Genomic DNA, 27016 nt, shown 5'->3' with positions numbered 1-27016 from the left:
TGGAAATAGTCAGCAGAAACAATGGAAATAGTCAGCAGAAACAATGGAAATAGGTAGAAGCATCAAAAATATCAAGTGCATCGACAATGGAGAACCTGTAGAACAAGTGAAACATTTCTGCTACTTGGGCACGATTTTTAGTGAAGATGATAAATTAAATATGGAAATAGACAACAGAATCAACGAAGCTGGTGTGGTAGGAAGTCAACTGAATATATTTATATGGAATAAGAGAGAAATTAGTGAAAACACTAAATTAGCTGTGTACAAGACAGTGTTCAAACCAATTTAACTTATGGATCTGAGAGCTGGGTCAGAAGTAAAACATCTGCCCAAAGACTAGAGACCGCAGATATGAGAGTCATGAGAAAGATTAGGGGGTTGAACAGATGGCATCAATGGCAATATCATATTAAAAAACGAGGATATTAGGAAATAAATTGATATTGTTAGCAGTGGCGGCTCGTGGCATGAAATCGTGGGGGTGCTGCGACTTTCGTGATCTACATACACACTGTGAGTACAATGTATTTACATGTTTGGATAAAATATCAAAATTATGGTAAAAATTTAAAAAAATTAAACATCAAAAAATAGTGTTTATTAAGTTTAGTATAATTCACAATTATTTTAAAATAAAATCCATTCCTTTATTGAAATTAAAGGAATGGATTTACAATTTTCGGACATTACAATTCTTTAATTGTAATGTCCCATCATTTAAAGAGACCAAGTAAACACGATAAGCAATGCGAACACTCTACTACTGGCAGACTGCATATTAACAACAGTGGAATTGCACGGACAGTTCCGCATTACGCTAATAGCTCGCATCCCACTATGGCGTGCATATGCTTGTGCACGTGGCTATATGACACTGTGGCAAATACAGTGCTCTAACGTCCTTCGCCCACCTAAGTGCTACAAGCTGGAATTTTATTATTTTTTACATGAAATAAGAGAACTGTATAGGACTGCTGATGATAAAATTAAATATTACAAGCAAATATAAATAAATTAATAAACATATTTATACATCGAGAAAAACAGGGGGTGCTGCAATTCTGCTGTGCCAATGCACGAGCCGCCCCTGATTGTTAGCATCCAGGAATGTGTTGTTAAAGTAATCTCAGGTGGTATGGCCACTTAAAACAGAATGGGAGAGGAAAGATTAGCAAAACAAATGTTCTCTGTCAGGTTGGAAGGAAAAAGACCCAGAAGAAGACCAAGATATAGATGGATTGATACAGTAAAAAGTGCGTTAGAAGACAGAAATATAAGATCTGATAATGTTGGAGACTTGACAGGTAATAGAATGATTTGGAGGAAAATTGTAGAATGGAAGTTAGTGGTGATGTAATTTGTTCATGTAGTATTATCATATCATCAACACCCATTGATGGTTCATGTCAGGAATTTGATGGTGATGCATCATGCATTACATTCACGAAGTGATGTTGACCAGTTGTATCTACCAAGGAAAATAGGTGCATGGGATCTGCTGCAGGTGAGACTGACTGTGGAAGAAGGAGAAGAAATTAGTTTAAAAAGTTACATCGACAATAGCTCTGAGCAAATGCTCAAGCAATTACACAAGAGTACCTCCTAAAAGCAACAGGAAACAAATCTGTTTGCTAAAAGAAACAGCAAAATCATCCGTATGTCTGCAAACCCTTGCATGACCACTATCTTCAAGACATTGACGAAAATTTTGCCGTGAACAACACATGGAAATATCTTTAATATTGGTATATTATAAAGAAACTGAAGGATTTATTCTATCAGCTCAAGAACAGACATTACAAATTAATACAATCAAAGCAAAAATTTTGAACATCAATAATAACAGCAAAGGTAGATTATGAGATCAGAAAAATGTGACTGTAGAACATCTAGTCAGTGCCTGCAGCAAGATAGCAAAAACTGATTATAAATATAGCCATGATCAAGTGGCCAAAATAGTTTCTTGGCATGTATGCAAAAAAATATGACTCTCCTACTTTTGTTAACTCATGGCATCATACAATAGACTTTAGTACTTTGGAATACGAACTTATACAAACATGAAATAGACTCTAGGACTTTAGAATATAAACTGATCTGCAATTGGAACACAATAGACCTGACTCACAATTATCGAAGATAGGTTTGGATTGTTGATATCGCTGTATCCAGTGATAGAAGCATTAACGACAAAGAACTAGAAAAAATGACTGAATATTGAAATCTGGCGCGAGCAAAGATTGGTAGAGTCTCTGCTACTAATGGTTCACACAAAAATTTAAGTAAGTCTGAGAGCGGTTAGTAGTTGGAAGGGAAACAATCGTTCGATGTTGCTGGAAACCTTCTGTGGATTGGCCATTCTCACAGGTTTGGCTTCGGCATGCAAACTGACGTATGTCCAACCTCTGTGCCCTCGGGACACGTAGGGATATGACAAAAAATGGAGATCTGGCAATCGAAGTGGGCTGGCTGTGGCTTAAACACACTCAAGGCATTCCAATAGTTATCAGTACATTTGGTGCAATTTCAAAAAATCCATTCAAGTATTTACAAGAATTAAACATCAACGAAGTAACCCATATGATTTACAAAAAATAGCATTACTTGGAACAGTCCGAGTAGTGGTTGGCCGAGTAGTTAGCGTATCCGCTCTCCAGCAAAAAGGCTGTGGGTTCGAATCCCGCCATGGGCATGGATTATTATTATTATTGTTGTTGTTGTTGTTTCGGGCAACTCCAAGGAGTCGACAGACTCATCGAGGGAGGCAATAACATCATGTCAAGAACAACTGTTCGACATTGACACAGTATCTATCATACCTTGCCTTGAACTCATTCACGTAGTAGCACCCACAACAGACTCTGGGGGCTTATTCCACTCATTCACCACTCTCCAAGTAAAAAACCTAGCTCTTACACCCTTGTCAACCACGCTCTTGCCCAGCTTCCATGCATGGCCCCTAGTCCTCCCACCACCAGTCATATTTTCAAAAATATCTTCTGGATCAATCTTATAGAAACCCTTCAGTAATTTGAATGTCTCAATCATATCACCCCTCCTTTGCCCGTCGTCCAATCTCTGCAACCCACAAATCTTCCACTTATTCTCATAAGGTTCATTCCACAGACCTGCTATCATCTTGGTCACTTGTCTCTGGATCCTCTCCACTACCTCCCCATCACGAAGAAACCCTGGTGCCCATAACTGGGCAGAGTAGTCCAGATGGGGTCTTATCAAGGCTCGATACAGAGGAACAACAACTTGTTTGTCTCTGCATGTTAAAGTATTTTTCAGAAGCCAAGTGATTTGATAAGCTGATTTAGTCACTTTTGCAATGTGCCCCCTAAACTTCAATTCCCTGTCCACCAACACTCCCAAATCCCTGGCCTCATCAATCTCCTGGAGTATGGTTCCACCAATGCGATATACTGCTGCTATTCTTTTCACCCCAAAGTGCATAACTTTACAGTTTGCCACATTAAATTGACATCCATTTTTCCTAGCCCAGTCCTCCAAACTATCCAAATCATCCTGAAAAATGTTGACATCCTGTGCACTCACAATTGCTCTACCCAACTTTGCATCATCAGCAAACAAGTGAACACTTCCTCTCAAATCCTTTCCTATATCACTGATGAACAAATTGAAAAGCAGTGGTCCAAGAACAGAGCCCTGCAGCACTCCACTTGTCACAAGCCGTCTTTTAGACTCCACTCCTGAATAAACCACTCTCTGGTATCTCTCCTTCAACCTCTGGTATCCATCTCACAAACCCTATATCTATCCCCATTTGCTCCAGTTTACTGATTAGGGTTCCATGTTGTATCCTGTGAAAGGCCTTGGTAAGGTCCAGTAGTATCACTGTAAACCCATTACCCTTATCCAGTTCAGCCATCACTGTGTTATAATACATGAGCAAGTTACTGAGGCATGATCTACCCTTCACAAAACCATGTTGTTCCCCATACAATATCCCATTTTTTTGTGATTGTCTGTGAAAATACTAGTGGTGGGAGATAGATGCTTTGGTGTAGTTGCAGTTTGTAGTAGTTGGTGGATTGAGTGTCGGAAAAAGAATTGCAGAGTAGGTGCCCTCGCTCATTGAGTCTTTGGACTTTCTGGAAGTGTCATGTAATAATAATAATAATAATATCTTACGACGATACCTGACAGACTATTCTTAGATTCTTGGGCAGAATCTTAATTGTTCTGTATCACCAGTCACATTGTTGTTTGAAAGATATTTTGTTTTTATTGTGTATCAATTATGTGAATAAAATAAAATGAAATAAAAAATAAGAATAACATAGTAACTACTTTTAAAATGCTATGAAAAGCACATGAATAATAATAGTTTATTCACTTTCATTCTCTCATCATTTATCTCACACCAAATCTGGTATCTTAGAGTATTCGAAATTAAGAAGTATATCAACTTAAGATTAAGAAATAAGAACTTATGAATTATTCAAAAAAAAAAAAATAATGAAGATGTAGGCCAAATATGATCATGATGCATGTGTAAGAGATACTTAAATAATAATGCTGCTCTTTTGGGCTCCGTTGAATTTGTTAACGATATCCGTTACATGATGTCCTTCGTGATCTCATATTCTAGACATGTGGTAGATATAACGTGTATATGGTTATGCGTTAATTATTATGTCTCCACGAAAATCTCATTTGGAAAGCTTTAAATTTTCAGTTCTTTCGTTAGTTGGTAAAGAGTTGAAGTGAGTAAACTTCAGGATGCTGATAATTGCTTTGACTGTATATTTTTAATTGCTTAGGCAGATAGAATTTGTTCACTACATTGAAACTTATTAAGTACAAGCATTTGAAAATTTTTCAAAATATGACCCATAGCCACTGTCCTTACTTCATAATTGTTGTCTTTCTTTTGACATTTTCTTCCATTACACAATTGAATATGTTTTCACTAATTACGTACTAAAAGATTCAGCTATGGTACATTAATTAGTATCGTTGGTATTGTATTTCATGTCTGTATTAATGATCAAAGAGAGCCGAGACACTAAACTAGCTGTATACAAGATTGTGTTGAAACCAATTTTAACTAATAGTTCCGAGAGTTAGGTTAGAAATAAAGCAGTTAATCAAAGAATTGATCACATATATGCGAGTGCTGAGAAAAATTAAGGGAGTGAAAACAGGTAGCATATTTGATAGTATCATATCATAAACGACCATATTAGGAAAGAAATTGATATTGTTGACAGAGCTAATTAGATGGTATGGTCACTTAAACAGAATGAAGGAGGAAAGGTTAGCAAACAAGTTTTTTTTTCCCTCTCCAGGCTGGTATGAAAGGTACCCAGAAGGTAGATTAATATACCAAGAAGTGCCATGGAAGGCCGAAACTATAAGATCTGATATTATTGGAGTTCAGACAGATGACAAGTTTGCTCCAAATTAATCTGTTAATAGGAAGTTAATAATGATGTAGCCTTTTCATGTGGTACTATTATAATAGTATATCCTCCCCCCCCCCCCAAAAAAAAAGATGCATATCAGAACTATGATGATGATGAAAAGCCCATGAGTAATAATAGTGTATTGACTTTCAAAACTAAACATACATAATTGATTTGGCAGCCATTTTTTATGTATGTACCTGTTTTCATTAGATTTCTTGGCTAGCACCCTTTGATTTGTGTAATGAGCTGAACAAGATAATGCAATTGTGGCATATTACAAAAATACTTCAATTAAAAGAGAAAAAAAAACTCAACTCAAACTGTACTTGGGATGTTATTCACTTTTTGAAGGAAGTAATATGTTTTAATTGTGAGGATAAATAGTTGTTTTTATTTTTGAAATGAAGCATCCATGAAATATTAAGAGAAGTAATTGGACTCAGCATAAAAGTATATTGACACATTGAGATTTAAATTATATCCAGAAATGAAACAGTTACAACTTTCATACTGATGTTTAATGAGGGAGAAAAAAAATAATGGAAGTTTAACGGATCTGTAGTGATTCTAAAAATCTCTCTGCTTCATTGCTTCAAGATAAATTACTGCAATGAAGTTAGTAATTTTTTTCCTATTTATTATTATTAACAGATATCTTCATGGAGTCAAAGACTTATTGCAAGAGACCCATTATTCACACTCTAGCTATTCTTCACAAAGTGTCTATCATACTTCTCTTTAAAGTCATTCACTGATGAAGCACTCACAGCCTGATCCATATGTCATAACCAAGATGATGCAGTAGTTGAAAAGTTTCGCTCTGTTTTCTAGTTTTATTTTACTACATAAGAATTTTATTCAGTTTGCTAAAAGCTGTCCAGCCTAGTCAAATTCTTTTTATTTCTTCATAAATGCTTCTCTTTCCTAATGTAAAAGTTCTTCCAAGGTTTACACATTCATTCTTAGGTATTGTCCTTTATTTATTTGGAATAGGCTGCTGTGTTTATATATAAATATATTAGCAGTTTTTTGTTTGTTTTTTTGTTTAAATATATTTTGTTCATTAGCTGTATATTCATTGCTTTTAGGATTACTTGTTTTTCAACTGAATTGAAGACTTGTTTTATAATATATAAAAACCTGTGATGTAATCTAATCTAAACACTATAATCTGTAAGCACAATGTTAAGTTGTATTCTTTGCATTTTTCTCTTACCTAATTCATTGTCTGCAGATGGTTGATTTTACTAAACCTCCTGAATGAAGTTTGTTATGCTGAGCTTCATCCAATAATCTTGTGACTTATTATTATTATTATTCAGGCCTCCATGGAGTCAAGAGACTCATCTTGGGAGGTCCTTCTTAGGAATCACAGTCTATTGTACCACCCATTGACCCTTCTTGCTCTCACCACTCTCTCTCTTAGGCAATGCATTTCACGGTTCAGCCACCCTCCATGCAAAGAAACTGCTCCTCACCCTCTTGCTCACAGCTTTCTTTCGTAAATTCCATGGATGGCCCCTTGTTATTGCTCCTTCCCGCTGTTACACCAAGCGAAAGAACTCCCTAGTGTCCACCCTATAACTGCCTCTCAACAGTTTAAAAGTCTCGATCATATCACCACTCCTTCTACCCACCAAACTTGCAGTCCACATTCCCTCAGCTAATCCTCGACTAACATTGTACAGTCCTGAAACTATCTTACCCCATTCAAATCCTGGGGACCAAATTTGAGAACAATAGTCTAAGTGTGGTCAGATTTTCCCCAATAGAATGAGGTTTCCCTGTTTTTGCTATGTGCAAACTTAAGAGATAGGATGCTTCCAGTGCCTTGCTATTAGTGGAACCGATGGCCGAAACTATATGTTTTCCATGATTTAATGTCCCTAAGCATTGCTGAAAAAATTCAATTGGCTTATTTTTCACATCACAATGTTTAGTTTCTAAATGTCATCAGAATTTCGCAGGTTTCATGCACTCGTTCGACAACACTTCATATACAAAACACATTGAGGTTTCTGTTCACTTTCATCTCCACACCAAGTAAACACAAATTCCAAATATGAATTGTCATATTTCCTACTGTATTTTTTCTTTGAACTGCTTGTTTCTTCTTCTTTAATAGTATCAGATTTACTTGCCGTTACAACAACATTAGGTTTAGCATCACCTGTTTCATTTGCCCTTCTTTTCAGAGGCCTAGTTCTAAGCCACTTTTCCATTATTAAAACATGTTTCCAAAAAATATATAAATATATACTACTGGGATTAACTCAGGACACACTTTGTCCAAGTATCACTTCTCAAGATGTACTGAGCCTTGGTTGAAGGAGGGAAACCTTCAATAATAAAAATCAATAAACAAGCCATTGATTGAAATGTGGATAACACTGTAATATATTCTGTGTCTTCTATCTATTTCCTTACTTAGTATTACTTCTTGCCCCCCCCCCCCCCCTCTGCAGCTAGATAGACCTCGTTTTTAAGATCTATCTGGCATGGAAATCCCTGAGCAATCGTACACAAATCAATTAAGAAATTTATTTAATTTCCGACTGCACCACTTAATTGATATAATTTATGTTAACAGTCCGGGCGAGAAGATAAAATATGTAATCTTACACTTCTACACAAATATCCAAAAATGCAAGTCGTGGTTCGCTGTTATAATTTACTCCCGCAGGTTCGTTAATTATTTTCAGGATAGTACATCGGCTTAGGAATTAGAATCAGGCAGTTAAAAAAAAAAAAAAAAAAAAAAAAAAAAAAAAACTTATTTATTTTGGCTTTAAAGACATGATACGAAGCATTGAAAGAATGATTAAATACTAACTTAACCAAAATGCACCATATATCACACTTTAACTCACTATCTGAACATCATAGATTATAACACTTTTACTAGCAAAATTACTCAATCTTACTTATCACAGAATATCTATGGGACAAATATAGCTCATAAGCATGCATTGTTATAAGAACGTTAACACAGTTAATTCTCTTCCATTACATTTACTTCTTAATTAAGGCTAATAATTAGCAAAAATCCGTTAAACAAAATTTATTTCTTGCGATATTTTACAACACATGTTCACTTCAATTTATACAAACTTGTATCATTGGAAGTAATATAAAACTATATTATTTCACTTCACCCCTCTTTTATTATTGTCATTCTGCTGCTACAAATTTAGTGGCAGAATGACGAATAATAAAAAGGGTGATGTGAACAACAATATAGTTTTATTGCTTCTGCCTTTGAACATTCTGACAATATTTGTTTTGTTTTTTTAAGTCTCCATTTGATTTCAATAATTTTTGCTTACTTATTCAATTTTAATTTGTTTAGATAATTAAAAAAATATATATTTAATTAATTAATTTAAGTCTGCCTGTGGACCACCTGCCCCATCATCACGGAACACCTGTGGTACGTGGACCACAGGTTGAGAAACACTGATATACAGCATTGGGTAGATGAAGATAATGTTATCTGTGAGAGTTGTCACAGATTTATTAAGTGGTGCTGTTATTTTAATAATCTGAATTTATGATAAAGTAACAAGTGTGGTTGATGAGGGAAAGACATATGCTGCCTTTTTTTACAAAAGCATTTGACAAGCTGCCACATGATAAGTTGATATTTAAGTTTTAATTAATGTTACAGCTGATGGGTAGATGTCAGGTTAGTGAATTGGATTGGCTGTCTGATAGACAGCTGGTCCCCATTCCAACCTTCTGATATCATTTATTGGTATCAGAGAGTTGTATATCATCATCAGCCATTTTCTGTTGGACAAAAGCCTTTCTCAGAGTCCTCATTCAATTCTATATTTTTTCTATGCCATTGAATTCCAGCCATCTCTTTAATATCATCATCCCACTGTCTCTTTTGGTTTTCTTGTAACTCTCTTTCCATTTCTGGAATGCCATTCAGATATCAACTTTGTCCATTTTTGAGTGTAACGCCTTGCAGTATGACCTGCCCATTACCATTTGGATCCTTTAATGGCTGTTATAATATCTCTCACACTAGCATAAGCTTTTCGAGTAAGGCAGATTAGGATGTTTTCTTTGAATGCTTCATGTCATTTTTTAAGGCTTTCCAACCAAATTGAATTCTATGTATAATTTCTTCTTCACCGTCTCCCTCTACTGTGATCTTTTGTCTTAAGTAAACATAAGAGGTTACTATATCAATTTTCTGGTGTTCCACTTGTATTGATTTTTGGTGATGTATTTATTATACATTATTTTTGTTTTGTCTTTGTTTATATTTAATCCTTTCTTTTTACTTTCTGTATTGAATTCACTGACATACCATTTCTTGAAGTTCTACAGAGTTAAAAGAACGATGTCATCAGCAAGTCATAGGTGATTTGGTTCTTTCCCATTTACCATAATTCCTCTATTTTTTCCAATCCAGGTTTTTAAAATTTTCTTCTAGGATTGCTGTAAATAATTTAGGTGAAATGGCATCTTCTTCTGACTCCCTATTTTATATGAAATTTCATATTCATTTCTGATTTTATAGCTGCAGTTGAATTTTTTATATATGTGGTTTATATCAATGTATGTTTTTTTCAATTCCTTGATTTTTAAGGGCTAAAATAGTTAATGTTGTGTATGAGGAAACAGGATCAAGGAAGCAGAAGGTTACAAGTGGGATCTCAGGGCTCAGTACTGGGATCTATATTGTTTAACTTATATATCAGGAGTGGCTACAATGTGGCTTGCGGCCATGCATCACGTGGCTCTTCACGCTCTACCAGGAAAAAATAAACAAAAAGAAAAGAGGATACAACAAAAAAGAGGAACAAAATTTAAAAAAAAAAGAGAAGAGGGAAAGAAAAACAGGGTTAATAAAAATTACTGTAATAAAAAAGTTTGATTTGAAACACAAATGATGTTTACTTTGAAACAATTAGAATAATTTTAAAGTCGAAACACAATTTTAGTTATTTATTTACTAGTTGAGGCCTTCCTTGTATCCATTTTCTTAGTAAGCTCCTTAAAATTAGGTGTGCAATTAATCAAAGCAGTTCTTACAAGCTTGTTCAAATGTTCATCATTTAAAACAGATCTATATCTAAAACAGATGCTAGTTTGGGTCATAATAATAATAATAATAATAATAATATTTTGATTTAATAAATTGTAACTAACATGTTGTGGCAGGCAGGCATAGCTTTGCATCCCCACCTCGCCATTCGCACACTCACTTAATTCATTGCATTGGTCAAAGGTTGCAGCTCTTCTAAGTCTTACCGGAATTATTTTGGCTCCAAAAGGATGCGTAGTTGGCCACTCCTGTTATATATCAATGACATTGTTATTGGATTGTAGGGGGATATTCACTTGCAGATGATGTGGAGTTGGGAAGAGTTATTAGTAATAGTGCAGATATGGTAGCCATTCAAGAGGATTTGAATAAACTGGACGGATGGACTAGTGAACGGGGTGTCAGTTTAATTCAGCTCAGTGTAAAGTATCGATGTTTGCGAAATATCGATGGGAGGCTGCATACTCTGTTGGAGGAGAAAGTGGGAGGAGGGAAGGGATCCTATGGTAAATTAGATCAAATTTGCAATACCTCACCTAAACATAAGTTTAGGTGAGATATTGCAAAGGTGGTGAAGGTAACCCAGATAATTGCTGCAATACTGAGAAGGATGCTGACCACAGAGATAGAAGAGTTATGATTCAATTGTATAAAGCCTTGATCAGATCACACCTTACTATTGTGCTCAGAATTTGTTCCCAGGATTTGAAGCAGATAAATTAACCTTCAAAACAGTGCAGAGGCAGATTACTAAAATATCAGGACTGACTGTACAATGTTAGTTGTGAGGATAAATTGAGGGAATGTGGACTGCAAAGTTTTATAGATAGTATAAGGTGATATTGATTGACACATCAGAACTGTTGAAAGGTAGTTATAGGTTGACACCGGGAGTTTTTTTGTATGGTTGAACACGAGGAAGGGATGAGGGCAAGGGACCATCCCTGGAAGTTGTAAGAGGGTGAGGAGGTTTCTTTGCATGAAGGGTGGTTGAACTGTGGAATGCATTACTTAAATAAATAAATTCCAAGTGATGATATGCATTTGCCCCTTTTTATGGGAGTTCACGGTACCATCTAGTCCCCTCAAATTTTATCCGGGCTCCAGAACCGACATAGGCTGACAAATCAGGCCTGTGGCTGGGTTAGTATTCCTGACTGTAATCTGTGTGTCCTCAGACTGGTTTGCCTGCTTGCCGGATGAAAAACACCTGATAAACTGGCGGAAAAAACCTTGCTGTCCATGCCCAAGACCGGCTAACTTAGCAATGGCTGAGGAAGATCCTTAATCTCCTCATGTCGTTGACGGGAATCGAACCTAGAATTCTCCTTCCCCAGGCATATGTTTGCGAAGCACAAAGCCCCTGGGCTAACCGCGTGAACATTACTTAAGATAGGGTGGTGAGAGCATGAACTGTGAATAAGTTCGAGTGGTATGATGCTGTGTTGTCTAGGATGGGCCTCTCACAATGAGTCTTGTGACTACACAGAGGTCCTGAATGATGATGATAATATACTTGACAGCAAGCTTATAGGTTTGTAATTTTTTTTAATCTTTTTCTTATCCCTTGTTAGCTGTATTTTGAAGAATATTATGATAGCATTCTTCCAGCTGTTTGGTAAACAGTCTCTTTTAAGCATTCGTTAAATAGTTTTAAGATCTGTTACTATTTCTCCTGCTACATTCATCATTTCTGTTGTAATTCCATCTTCTCCTGGCATTTTTATTATTTTTCATAACTTTCATTGCTTGTTCTATTTGGAAATTTCCCCTGATGAGTCCTTTGACCCCATAGAGGTTTGATGTTAATAAATTTTGTATTTCTGGGATGCTTTCTTCTTCCTGTTCTTCTGACTTGCATATTATAGTGTTTTGTAATAGTGCTTGTGGTGTTATACATTTCTGAAAAATACTGTCTAACCATATCTATTATGACTTTTTCCCCCCTAGTGTGAGACTGTTGCATATTACTTTTATATCATCTTTGTTATCTACTGTTTGTTGTATCATTTTATCATCTTTTTTTATTTTTATCTTCTTTAATATTCTTTCTGATTGTTTTGTTTATTTCTCTGAGTTCTATTGTGTTTCATTTTTCTTCTCGAATTAGTTTTCTTTTCTCCAACAAATTTTTTTGATTTCTCTGAGAGGTTTTATTTTTAACCTTTTCATCTTTTCTGTGTGCTTTCTATAATGATTAGATTAAAATTTTCCTGTGTATTATTCATCTGTAGAATTCGGTTTTTATTCATGTTATTTCTTTTATTGTATAATATGTTTGCAGTTTCTTCATGGTATAATTTTTTTTGGTGGCTACTAATGTAACACTATTTATCTTTACATATTTTGTTTTATTCTGTGTCATCATGTAATTTTTTCTTCTGTTGTTATTTTCCCTCTAACTATTCTGTGATCAAATTCGTCTGAAAATTGAGACATAAACAGAAGAATTCATTATAAAATATTAATACCAGAAACACTTATGGTTAATATTTTTATTATGAAAATTTCTTTGGGCTGTCTGTTTTTTATTCCCTTGAATGTCAGTTTTATTTCAATTGAAATAAAACAAGTAATAAGTCAAGAAACAAATGAAGAACCAATACAGTTAAATGATCTAAAGAAAATGTTAGAAAAACTAAAAAAATAGAAATGCTACAGGAGAAGATGGAATAAATTCAGAACTATACAAATACAGCTCTAAAACATTTCAATCATGATTAATTAAATTTCTGAACAGAATATGGGAAGAAGGAAACATCCCACAAGAATGGAAGACAGCAATAGTCTTAAACATATTGAAAAAAGGAAACAGAAAGGATTGCAGAAACTACAGAGGAATATCCTTATTAATACATGCTATAAAATATATCTAGATATAATTAAAAGTAAATTAACACCATGGGCCAAAGAAATTATTGGAGAAAAACAATGTGGTTTTAGGAAAGGAAGATCTTGCACAGATCCCACATTTACACTCAAACAAATTATAGAAAAAAGAATAGAATTTAACCTGCCAACATATATGGTCTTCCTAGATTATGAGAAAGCATATGATCAAATCAACAGAACAAAATTAATCAATATACTGTATGAATTGAAAGCTCCACCTCAAACCACAAAAGCAATAGCAAATATAATGGAAGAAAGCTATATTAATCTGTTAATATTTTTTTTCTCCAACAAATTTTTTGATTTCTCTGAGAGGTTTTATTTATAACCTTTTCATCTTTTCTGTGTGAAAGAACCGAAAAAATTAAAACAAATAGAGCAGTGTTTCCCAAATGGTAGGTCACGACCCAGCACCGGGTCACAAAAGCTAAATGCCTGGTCTCCTAAAAAAACTCTTGAAAACCTAGGTGTTTCATTTTTGGGTTTTCTTTTTTTTATGAAACTCTAAAATACAAGTAAATAGCGTTTAATTGGGACTAATGAATAAATAATTTAATTAATAGAGACAAAAACCGCGCCCTGTCCCCATCAGCATTTCACAGTCTCTTTGTTTGCAGTAAAGTAGCTCAACTAATGGCGAGGCTGCGTGGAGGCAACTGCGCCACCAGCCGAATCATTTGGTGATCTGGCGTTTGTTTTACTCGCCTGCCATGTACTCACTCTGCTTGTTCAGTTTGAGTTAAGCATCGAGAGAGAGAGAGAGTGTATTTTTTTGTAATTACTGATTATGTGCCTTGCCCAGTGGGTTCAGCTGAACAACCGTAATTATTATAATTGTTTCTAAATAATTTATTTCATTCTTTCTGGCTGTCTTGCCATCAGGAGTACCCAGTTTTAGCAGAAAAAGCGATAAAATTTCTTATCCTTTTTTCACAACCTATAAGTGTGAAACAGGCTTTTCAACACTGGTTTTTCTAAAAATAAATATAGAAACAGATTGGAAGTCAAACCAGATTTAAGAATAAAGTTATCATCTTTTCTTCCAAACCTGAAGTTTCTAGTTAACAAACAACAGCATCACACTTCTCATTAATAAATTACTTGGCTTTAGTTTAATTTCTTTATATTTTTTTAAGAGTAAGTGCTTCTTTATTATAATAATAATAAATGAAAACTCTATGAACATTTAGATCTGTTTTATTTTACCTATTGGCCATAAAAATTTTAGTGGGTCACGAAGATGAAGTATTAAAATAACCGGGCCATGGAAAAAAAAAGTTTGGGAAACCTTGCAATAGAGGTCTCATTCAAGGAAGTGGATTATCACCAATACTCTTCAATATATATATACAGGGTGTTCGGGATAAATTTGACAGTTTCGTAAGGAAAAAGAAAATCTTCTTTGTATCTATTAAATTTAATGAATTGACAAAAAAACATTACAGGCAGAGTTAATTACAATACTATCAACAAGATTTACTCAAAATAACCACCATTAGCATCGATCACAGCTTCAATTCTGCTTCGGAACCTCGAACAAGCTGATGCTACAGTCTCCCTGGGAAGGGCCGCAAAAACTGTTTTAATTTTATCCATTAACTGGGCTTTTGTATTACTGGAAGTGCGATTGGTGTCTTTTTCAACTGCGCCCCATACAAAATAATCCATGGGGTTAAGGTCTGGGGAGTTTGGAGGCCAAACATTTGGACTGGTGAAGTCGTAGAAATTTTCAGACAACCATTTTTGACTTTTCCCAGAGGTGTGGCAAGGGGCCGAATCCTGCTGCCATACATACGGCCTACCATTGGCTACCCTTGTTATCCAGGGCTTGACTACAGTTAGCAACTCCACGAACGAAGCCCGAATTCCAATGCCAGGGTTCTTCAACACCTGTTCCTGCAGATTTGCGAGGAATTCTGCTGTACGAACGCAATCAGATCGTCTGCTAGGGATCTTTCTTCTTGCTACATCCTCGTAGTCACCATTGCAAGTCTCTAGTTCATGCCTGATTGTTTTTACTGTATTCAGGGAGCATTGGGCAGCAGTCGTAATATCCTTATTTTGATGGCGGGCACGAATCATCATGATACAAGTTATTCTCTTCCATGATTCAGGTGGGTTCCAGCTATCCATCCTTTCTGACATCTTGTATATGAATGAAGAAGGGTCCAAACTTTTAAATGAAGAGAAGTGTGTGTTAATACATGTAACTTACGGAAAAATATAATTAATTATGAATATGTCAAATTTATCCTGAACACCCTGTATATATATATATATATATATATATATATATATATATATATATGGAAAAAATTTCAAGAGAATGGAGAAAAAATAAAATCATAATAATTAAAATAGGAAATAAAGAATTAACCGTCCTATTGTATGCTGATGATCAAGTTATTTTTGCTGAAAATGAAGACCAATTACAGAAAAATCTACACATATTGAACAAACCAATAGAACAATATGATGTGAAGATCTCAATAAATAAAACAAAATCAATAGCATTTCAAGGTAAAAAAATTAAAAGATGCAAACTAGTCATCCACAAGAAACAAGTGAACAAATTTAAATATCTAGGAAATTACATAAGCCTCAATGGAGAAATTGACATTGCATATAAAAAGCGAAAATTCCTACCAATCATCAGAACTTTGAACAGACACTTCAATAAACAGATGTCCAGAACAGCCAAAATAAAAGTATATAAAATAATAGCCAAACCAATTCTGAAATATGGCAGTGAAACATGGGCTTGGGGAGAATGAGATAAAAGACAAATGGAAGCTGCAGAAATGAAGTCCTAAAACCACTCACAGGCTATAAAAGAATAGACAAGATAAGAAATGAAGAAATAAGAAAACAGTTATCCATAATTAACATAACAGACATCACAATCTATAGAAAGAACTAGAAAAACCACATAGAAAGAATGAATGAGGACAAATGGCCAAATATTGCCTGGAAATATAAACCAACAGGACACCGATCAAGAGGAAGACCCAGGAGGAGATCTTTTTAAATCCTTGAAAACGTTACAGGCAAACAGTTGCCTAATACGGGAAGCTAAGAAGAAGAGATTACGAAATTTTCAGCTAAGTTTCATAGCCATTGTCAATACAGTTATAAGAAAACTCAAAAAAGAACAATCTAATTTGAAAGCACTTGATATTATGTGCAATATCGGTTGCAGGAGAATAGCTCCACCTGCATTAATAGATATTAAAAATAAATTACAATAAATTGATTTGGTTAATTATTTTTAAATTATAAACACGATTTAATTATAATTATGCCACACATGAATGGTAAGTATTGGTTAATATAACGTCCAAAATTTGAGAACGTTTTAGGCAATTGATTTTGTTCAGATTTGGGTTGTGAATGTGGGCTTCACAGCTTTCTTTGTAGATTTTGGTTTTGTTCCACTGAATTCTGTGTTTTGTAGATAAAGCATGGTTTGCTAAACTGGGTTTGTTAAGAGAAATGTATTCCTGATGTTCTTCCAGACGAATTTGTGCAGATCAACCAGTTTGTCCATAATAACATAAGTCACAAGAGCAGGGGATTCCATAAAGTCTAGGATAAGATAGAGAGGATGTTTGTCGTTTGGTGGGATAAGGAATGTATTAAGTTTGTGAACTGGACAGAAAGCAACTTGTACGTTAATCTGTTGAAGTACTCTTTCTATTTTTTCAACTTATGGAAAAACTCCCTTAATATATGGAATACAAATTCTGGTAATTTCTTCTTGAGGAGGATTAGGATGACAGATATAATTTTTTATTATTTTTTCGATTGGTTTGCATTATAACCATTTGCAATAAAGGTTCTGATAATAAACAGTTTAAAGGAGAATTTGTAGAACAAATTTTACGAGCTCGATCAACTAAGGATTTGTGGAACAAAGTGTTACACAAAAGTTACTTTCTTCTAGAAAGACGCGACAATGAAAGCTGTGAAACACATTCACAACCCAAATCTGAGCAAAAACAATTGCTTAAAGCTTCTCAATTTTGGAAAGTTATATTAACCAATATTCACCATTCATGTGTTCCATAATTGTAATTAAATTTTGTTTATGATTTAAAAATAATTAAATAAATCAATTTATTGTAATTTATTTTGAATATCTATTAATGCAGGTGGAGCTACTATTCTCCTGCAGCCGATATTGCACATAATATCACGTGCTTGCTTCCAATTAAACTTTTCTCTTTTGAATTTTCTTATAACTGTATTGACAATGGCTATGAAAGTTAGCCAAAAATTTTACAATAAAAATATTAAACATAAGTGTTTCTGGTATTAATATTTTATAATGTATTCTATAATTGCTGAAATATCTTTAAATATTTTTACATGAGATAATAAAATAAAATTATTTCACTTTTTGTTTGTCCATTTGGATTAATGCATGTCTATTTTTTGTTTATAATTTTCTTGTTAAATATGTTCATAGCATTAAAGTGATTCCTCATCATAAAGTTTAACATCGTGTTTCCTCTTTTATTTCGTTTTCCTATGCCGTTTTTTCCTACACACTTTTGAAGTTCTTTTTTTTTTTTTTTTTTTTTTTTTGTTGTGCATTAAAGATTCAAAACAGTATTGTGTAGGCTGTAGGATTTTATTGTATTTTATTGGACCCTCATAGAATTCTTATATGTCATTATCATAAGTGCTGACTGGTGCATATATTTTTATTATTTTTCTTATCTTTTTTCTGTTCTGATATTTGAACTATGATATATGCTATCCCATCTGCTATTCCTGAATATTTAGTAATTTATTTTGTATCCAAACACAAGTGGTACAGTAGTAAGTAATTGATACATTATTTACAACAAATTAGGATACCTTACAAATGAGAACAGCTTAAATTAGATAAATTATACAGTGAAGAATACGTAAACTATGAAGGAAAAAGAAACTACATAAGTTATATACAATAAATATGGTCAGATATTCCTCCAGTATCTTGCACAATCAACTGCACTTCATTTTGTGTGAAGGATAAGGTTTTCTTTTGTGCAAGGTGATTAAAGCAGGGGGATAAGGAAGAAGATGTTCCATGGACTGGGTTGTCCCACACTCACAATTATCTGGCCCAGTGAAGGAGGTGCTTAAGGATCAAAGCTATATAACTGAGAGGAGACCTCCACATGGCCTTTAAAGGAATGCAGAGAACCGACCAGGGCTTCTGACCCTATGTCCAATCCTCACCTTCTCGTGGTGCACTCTGTTGGGGTATCTACCTGGATACTGAACGAACGAGGATGGGCTGGCAATTTGGGATTTAGACGACCAAATTGTATTCTTATTGGCTTAAACCAAAATACAAGATGATGGTACAACATGACAAAATTTCATGCTGGCTGGGGCGTCACCCAGTTAAACAAAGACCCTGTTGTTTTCGCCAGGGAACCATGGCGAACAGCGAAAAGTCAGCTACTGGAACAAATCTGAAAACACACCCCAACTCAACATCACCAGAGTTAAAGATCGATACTATCAACAAAAGAAGCCTGAATGGCAAAAAAAATGGAGCTAGCTCTGAGGAATTAGATAAGTACCAGATCGACATAATAGGGGTGACTGAAACAAAAAAGACAAAACTGGTGAGATCTTTCTGAGCAATAAATACAAAATGTTATATTCCGACAATGACAAGGAAAAGGAGTAGCCATAGTATTCAACACTAAATACGAGGCTAATCTTCTCGAATGACAGGCAGTCTCAAGTAGAGTAATGTGGGCAAACATGAGAATGGGGAACTGGACAATGAGACTTATTTGTGCCTATGGTCCCACAGAAGGTTCTAAGATAGAAGTGGAAGCATTTTTTCATGCTTTAGAGAAAGCAACTGACACAATGAAAACGGAAAAGTTGGTCCTTGTTGGGGATTCTAAATAGCAGAGTAGGAAATGATTGTCAGATATACAAAAATATTTTGGAAAAATTTGGAGAAAAGACCAAAGCTAATAAAAACGGCAAATACCTGTTGGATTTCTGCTCAGGACATGGACTCGTTATTACTAACACCGTGATCCAACATAAAAATGTGCACAAATTCACTTCGAGAGAAGAGGCAAGGAATAAGAAAAGTCTCATTGACTATGTTATTGTTGATAGTAATGTTTTCTCCCTGGTGCAGGACACCAGAGTGTACAGAGGATTTGAAATTGGAAGTGATCACTATTTAGTCTAGAGCAGGATAAAATTGAATTTCATATTGCAAAGAATAACAGCAGTGATATCACAGTGGTAAAAAACACTTAACAGGCATATAGTCAGGATAACATATCCATACTTGAAGCAGAAAAAGCCATCAAAGGCTTGAAATGTGGTAAAGCAGCAAGAGTAGATGATATTCGACTAGAAATGCTGAAGTATGGTTTGATAAAAGTCTTACAGTAGCTGCACTGCATATTTCAGAAAGCCTAGACAGAGGGACGAATTGCCAATGATTGGAGTAGAGCTCTAATAGTTCTACTTAAACATAGATCTTGCTGGCAAGATCTATGCAAGTATACTTGAGAAACGATTGAGAAGAATTGTGGAAGAAAAGCTTGGCGAAGAACAATCTGTATTCAGGCCAAATAGAGGCTGTCAGGATCAGATCTTCAGTTTGCGACAAATAGTTGAGAAAGCATGGGAATATAACAAAGATCTGTATTTAAGTTTCGTCGATCTGGAAAAGACATATGAAAAGGTGCCAATAGAGAAGCTATTCAATACGTTACAGTTATATGGTGTCAATGGGTCATTATATCAAGCAATACTTAAGTCTGTATTTGAGTTGTAAGTCAGCAGTTAGAATTGAAGGATGCACAGGAAGATGGTTTAATGTTAAGTCTTTTGTAAGACAAGGATGTACATTATCCTCTCTGTTATTCATTATCTATATGGATGTGAAGGAAAGTGGTATTAAACCTGATATCAGAATTGGAGATGTTAATGTCAGCTCTGCTTTATGCAGATAATGTTATACTTCTAAATAAATCTGCTACAAATCTGCAAGATTCCCTGACTAAATTGAATAACTGTTGTAATAGATATGGTATGAAGGTCAGCATTAAAAAGACAAAGACAACGAAAATAAGTACAATTGTTGAAAATGTCAACTGTGTTGTGAACGGGGAACCTGCGGAACAAGTAAAACATATCAGCTAACTTAGGCATGATTTTTAGTGAAGATAGTAAATGAAATATAGAAATAGACAACAGAATCAGCAAAGCTGGTATGGTGGGAAGTCAATTGAATAAATTCATATGGAATAAGAGAGAAATTAGTTGGAACACTAAATTAGCTGTATACGAGACAGTGTTCAAACCAGTTTTAACTTATGAATCTGAGAGCTGGGTCAGAAGTAAAACACTTGACCAAAGACTAGAGACCGCAGATATGAGTGTCCTGAGAAAGATTAGAGGCGTGAACAGATGGCATCAATGGCAATATCTTATTAAAAACAAGGATATTAGGAAAGAACTTGACATTGTCGGCATCCAGGAATGATTAGCAGAGCTAATCTCAGGGTATGGTCACTTAAACAGAATGGGCTAGGAAACATTAGCAAAACAAGTGTTCTCTGCCAGGTTGGCAGGAAAACAACCTAGAGGAAGACCAAGATATAGGTGGATTGATATGGTACAATGTGCCTTAGACGATAGAAATATAAGATCTGATAATGATAATATAAGAGTCTTGAGAAGTAATAGACTGATTCGGAGGAAAATTGTAAATAGGAAGTTAGTAAGGATGTAAATTTTTCATGTAGTACCTGTGAGAAATTACAGGTACTACAATGTAATTTAATGTAATTAAAGTACCTGTAATGTAAATTCCTGACATCTACTCTCACCCCCTTGAGAGTACATATCAGGAATTTGATGATGATGAAGAATAACATGAAAGAAAGTTTTAAGGCGAATAAAAGTTGAGCAGCTCTCAGATGTGAATTGTATACTAAAATACACAAAGATTAGTGAAGAAAAAATGAAAGAGTTTGAGAACACGAACCCAACCTTGGAGATTCATTTGCAAGCCTTGAAGCAAAACCTGATTGATTCAGCCAGAGAGACATGTGGTGAGGTTGTGTGCAAGGATTGAAAAAGCAAAACTCCATGGTGGACACAGGAAGTTAAAGAGGCAGTGAAGGAAAACAAGAAAGCTTATCAAAAGTTCCTGGCAAATAAGTCAGCTTGTACTCTTAGAGAATATGACAAATGTAAAATAGCTAAACAAAAGTCATGGGAGGACTTTGGCAAGAACATAGAAAATAAATATCAAGAAGGTGGTAAGATATTCTTGAGATTGTTGAAGAAGCTTAGAAATGGAGGAAAGAGTGCTGAAAATCAGTTAGAGATGATAAAGGTGACAGGAAAACGGGAGAAAAAGATATCCTTGAAGTATGGAGTAATTACTTCGAAAAACTGCTAAATGAAACAAGCAGTAAGCACAGTGGTAAAAAAAAACACTCAACAGGCATACAGTCAGGAATACATATCCATACTTGAAGTAGAAAGAGCCATCAAAGGCTTGAAATGTGGAAAGGCAGCTAGAGTAGATGATATTTCACCAGAAATGCTGAAGTATGTAGTATAAAAGTCTTACAGCGACTGCACTGCATAGTTCAGAAAGCCTGGATAGAGTGACAAATTCCCAATGATTGGAGTAGAGCTCTCATAGTACCCATATATAAAAAGGGAAATAGAAATGAATGTGAGAATTACAGAGGTATATCCGTACTGAGTGTTCCTGGCCAGATTTATGCAGAGAAATGGTTGAGAAGAATTGTGGAAGAAAAGCTTGGTGAAGAACAAACTTGATTCAGGTCAAACAGAGGCCATCAGGATCAGAGCTTCACTTTACGACAAATAGTTGAGATAGCATGGGAATATAACAAAGATCTATATTTAAGTTTTGTCGATGTGGAAAAGGCATATGACAAGGTGCCAAGAGAGAAGCTATTCAATATGCTACAGTGATATGGTGTCAATGGGGCATTATATTAAGCAATACTTAGTGTTTATTTGAGTTGTAAGTCGGCATTTAGAATTGAAGGAAGTACAGGAAGATGGTTTAATGTTAAATCTGATGTGAGACAAGGATGTACATTATCCCCTCTGTTATTCATTATCTGTATGGATCACATTATGAAGGAAAGTGATATTAAACATGATATCAGAATTGCAGATGATAATGTCAGCTCTTTGCTTTATGCAGATGATGTTATACTTCTAAATAAATCCACTACAAGTCTGTAAGATTCCCTGACTAAATTGAATAACTGTTGTAATAGATATGGTATGAAGGTCAGCATTAAAAAGACAATGAAAATAGGCAGAAACATTGAAAATATCAACTGCATTGTGAATGGAGAACTTATAGATCAAGTAAAACATTTCAGCCACTTAGGCACGATTTTTAGTGAAGATGGTAAATTAAATATGAAAATAGACAACAAAATCAATAAAGCTGGTATGGTAGGAAGCTGATTGAATAAATTCATATGGAATAAGAGAGAAATTAGTCAGAACACTAATTTAACACTAAATTAACTGTATACAAGACAGTGTTCAAACCAGTTTTAACTTATGGATCTGAGCAGCTGTCAGAAGTAAAACACTTGACCAAAGACTAGAGAATGCAAATAACGAGGATATTAGGAAAGAACTTGACATTGTCAGCATCCAGGAATGTTTTAGCAGAACTAATCTCTGGTGGTATGGTCACTTAAACAGAATGGTTGAGGAGAGATTTGCAAAACAAGTGTTTTCTGCCAGGTTGGCCGGAAAACGACCCAGAGGAAGACCAAGATATAGGTGGATTGATACGGTACAATGTGCCTTAGACGATAGAAGTATAAGATCTGATAATGTTGGAGTCTTGAGAAGTAACAGACTGATTTGGAGGAAAATTGTAGATAGGAAGTTAGTAATGATGTAAATTTTTCATGTAGTACTATCATATCCTGTGCACCCCTTCAGGGTACATGGCAGGAATTTGATGATGAGTGAAGTAGCTCCATTAGATGAGGTTTTGTTTGCAGCTTCCTATTGTTTGTAGCCTGTTGAGGCTTTTTCCAATATTCCAGTCGAAGTGGGCACCACGATGAATATGTTTGACTGTTGGAATACCAATATTATTCTAAGGGTATTGTGCAAACCATTGTTGAAGTCTTGTCTCTGGTAGGTGGTTCAGTGGTTGCTAGAAAGCTATGTCAGGATCTTCGTCTTTGGGGAACTGTAGTCTGGCCAAATAGTGTGTGACGGTCATCATTCATTTCTCTGATTTTTTCATCAGCTGAGAATGTAGATCTTCAATTTGAAGGGGTTGCAATATTTAGTAATACCTTGTTTGCTCTACATTTTGTTTGTAAATAAAAGTTTGTCTGTGCATGACATCTGATTCTTTCCAGTAAAGTACATTTCCTAATTTTAGTATTATGCATTCTTCTAATTTTCTTTTCAGTTCACTCAGTCCTGTTATATTATTATTTTCCTGACACCCATTGAGTCACAAGACTCATCATTCGGAGGTCAGCATTAGTGAACACAAAGTCTATCATACGACTCCTTCAAATCCATAGTCTGCACATCCACCATCTTCTCACTTTTTGCTGTATCAATCCACCTATATCTTGGTCTTCTTCTGGGTCTTTTCCTAGCAATCTGGCAGAGAACACTTGTTTTGCTAATCTTTCTCCCATTCTGTTCAGGTGACCATACATACCACCTGAGATTAGCTCTGCTAACATTTCCTGGAAGTTCTTTCCTAATATTCTCATTTTTAATATGATATTGCAATTGATGCCATCTGTTTAACCCCCGAATCTATCTTTCTCTGGACTCTGATTTGTGGTCTCTAGTCTTTGGTCAAGTGTTTTACTTCTGACCCAGCTCTCAGATCCATAAGTTAAAATTGGTTTGAGCACTGTATTTGTTGCCCCAGTCCTGAAAATACTTCTTGTATACAGCTAATTTAATGTTTTTACTAATTTCTCTCTTATTCCATATAAATTTATTCAATTCACTTTCTACCATACCAGCTTTGTTGATTCTATTGTCTATTTCCATATTTAATTTACCATCTTCACTAAAAATCATGCCTAAGTAACTGAAATGTTTTACTTGTTTTAAAGGTTTTAAATTCACTGCAGTTGATATTCTCAATGCTTCTGCCTATTTTCATTGTCTTTGTCTTATTAATGTTGATCTTCATACCATATCTATTACAATAGTTATTCAGTTTAGTCAGGGAATCTTGCAAGTCTGTAGCGGATTTATTTAGAAGTATAACATTATCTGCATAAAGCAAAGAGCTGACATTAACATCTCCAATTTTGATATCAGGTTGAATACAACTTTCCTTCATAATGTGATCCATATAGATGATGAATAACAGAGAGGGATAATGTACATCCTTTTCTGACACCAGATTTAACATTAAACCATCTTCCTGTACTTCCTTCAATTTTAACTGCTGACTTACAACTCAAATAAAGACTAAGTATTGCTTGATATAATGTCCACTGGCACATACAACCATAGCATTTTGAATAGCTTCTCTCTTGGCACCTTGTCATATGCATTTTCCAGATGTACAAAACTTAAATACAGATCTTTGTTATATTCCCATGATTTCTCAACTATTTGTTGTAAAGTGAAAATCTAATCCTGACAATCTCTATTTGACCTAAATCCAGCTTGTTCTTCACCAAGCTTCCCTTCCACAGTCCTTCTCAACCATTTCTCAAGTATACTTGCATATACCTTACCAGGAACTCTCAGTAGGGAAATACTCTGTAATTCTCACTTTCAGTTTTATTTCCCTTTTTATATATGGGTGCTATGAGAGCTCTACTCCAGTCATCTGGAATGTGTCTCTCTGTCCAGGCCTTCTGAACTATGCAGTGCAGCACTGTAAGACTTTTATAACTTGTTGAAAGTTTTTCCACTTGGTTATACTATAAATTAAAGATAGCAAGAAATTATATACTTGGTTTAATCCTTTATTCAAGTAAACAAACAAAGTTTGTGTCTGAAGTATTTTCAATACTGGGAAAACTCTTGGTAAAGGTGGTATGACTTCACATCACTAGCCTTAGTATCCCATAATGCAAAGCACATCTCCTTGTGGACATGTACTATGCTATTCATTATGGAAAGGTTCACTACCCAGACTGGTTTCGAACTTTTTTGAGGTCTCATCAGTGGGAGCCAGTCCCAGAGCTGATACCAAGGTTGAAATATATGAAAATACGACTTCTGCATTAATTCAACCTTGCTATCACCTCTAGGTCTGTCTCCCACTGATGAGACCTGAATAAAGTTCGAAACCAGTCTGGGTAGTGACCTGCCCATAATGCGTGGCATTATACATGTCCCCAACGAGATGTGCTTTGCGGTATGGGATACTAAGGCAAGTGACGTGAACTCATATACCACCTTTATCACGAGTTGCCCCAGTCCTGAAAATACTTCTGGCGTAAACTTTGTTTGCTTACAGTTGGATAAAGGATTAAACCAAGTATATAATTTCTTGGTATCTTTAATTTAAGACTTATACATCCATATATGGGCATTTCTGATCGAATATCAACTACTCCAGCTGCTTTTCCACATTTCAGGCTTTTGATGGTTTTTGTACTTCAAGTATGGATATGTATTCTGATCTCCTGGTCAGTGTTTTTTACCACTGGGCTGTCACTGATTGTTTCATTTAGCAATTTTTCATAATTACTCCATACTTCGAGGATATCTTTTTTTCTCCAGTTTTCATGTCACCTTTATCATTTCTGATTCCTTTTACAACACTCTTTCTCCCATTTCTGAGCTTTTTCAACAACATCCAGAATATCTTTCCACCTTCTTGATATTTATTTTCTATGTTCTTACCAAAGTCTTCCAATATGATGTTCTCACAGCACTTTAGCCTCTACACACGGATTCTTCCAGCATGTCCAGTCCGATAGCTCCGTTTTTCTATTAAACTAGGGTTCTCTGGGGATTGTAAGGCCCAGCAGTGCTTGATGCTGTGGGATCATTCTTGTATGTAACATAGTTTTAATGGTGGGTGGGGGATTGTGTTTTCTCTCACAATGGCAAATCAGCTTGGGAGAGGATTGGTACTAGCCAATTTAAGTAGAGATGTGGATGCCATCATTGATATCATCACTTGCTGTCCAGAAGGATAGCTATCCCACAATGTTCTGTCTCAGAATATGTCGTAGTGACAAAGTCAGTAAGCTTTATAGTCAGCTGTCTCTACCCGTTGGGATAGCAGATGCTATTGGAAAGCTGCACTTGTGGAGTATCATCGTGACCACTTGTTATCCCTCTTAGCCTGATTCTTCAGTATCAACATCTCTGACTTTGGAGGCCTGCTAGCAGAATATGCTACTGCCAGCATAGCTCAGTATATGAGAATTGAGTAGTTGTGAGATATTGGTACATCTGAATTTTAATACAGATATCTTCCAATGACACTATTTTCCTTATTTCCACTCTTCTGGGAGTGTTCTTGTTGCCAGACTTCTGTCACCCATCAAGGTTATTTAATATTCAAAGTATTTCCCATTCAGGAATGGGAAATATCCATTTGTCATAATCT

General features: G+C 35.2%; 1 protein-coding gene across 2 annotated transcripts in view; it reads left to right on the top strand.

Annotated features, from left to right (window-relative positions):
- The first annotated feature begins 4654 nt into the window (after positions 1-4654).
- LOC150102101 (nonsense-mediated mRNA decay factor SMG8) overlaps positions 4655-27016 on the top strand; it is a 384051-nt gene continuing 361689 nt past the window's right edge. The window contains exon 1 of one of the 2 annotated variants that reach the window (XM_090399980.1): positions 4655-4736. Coding sequence is in view for 1 of the 2 variants with exons in the window: in XM_090399979.1 (XP_090256105.1) it covers positions 4666-4736 (71 nt within the window). In the remaining variant the exon portion in view is untranslated. The remainder of the gene's footprint in view (positions 4737-27016) is intronic. The other variant, XM_090399979.1, reaches the window with a different exon arrangement.

This window comes from Typopeltis vanoorti, chromosome 11, assembly GCF_054136105.1.
Source record: "Typopeltis vanoorti isolate ZY-2024b chromosome 11, IOZ_Tvanoo_1.0, whole genome shotgun sequence".
Lineage (NCBI taxonomy): Eukaryota > Metazoa > Arthropoda > Arachnida > Uropygi > Thelyphonidae > Typopeltis > Typopeltis vanoorti.
The sequence above is the reverse complement of the archived record's forward strand: the minus strand, read 5'-3'. Positions and strand labels throughout refer to the sequence as shown.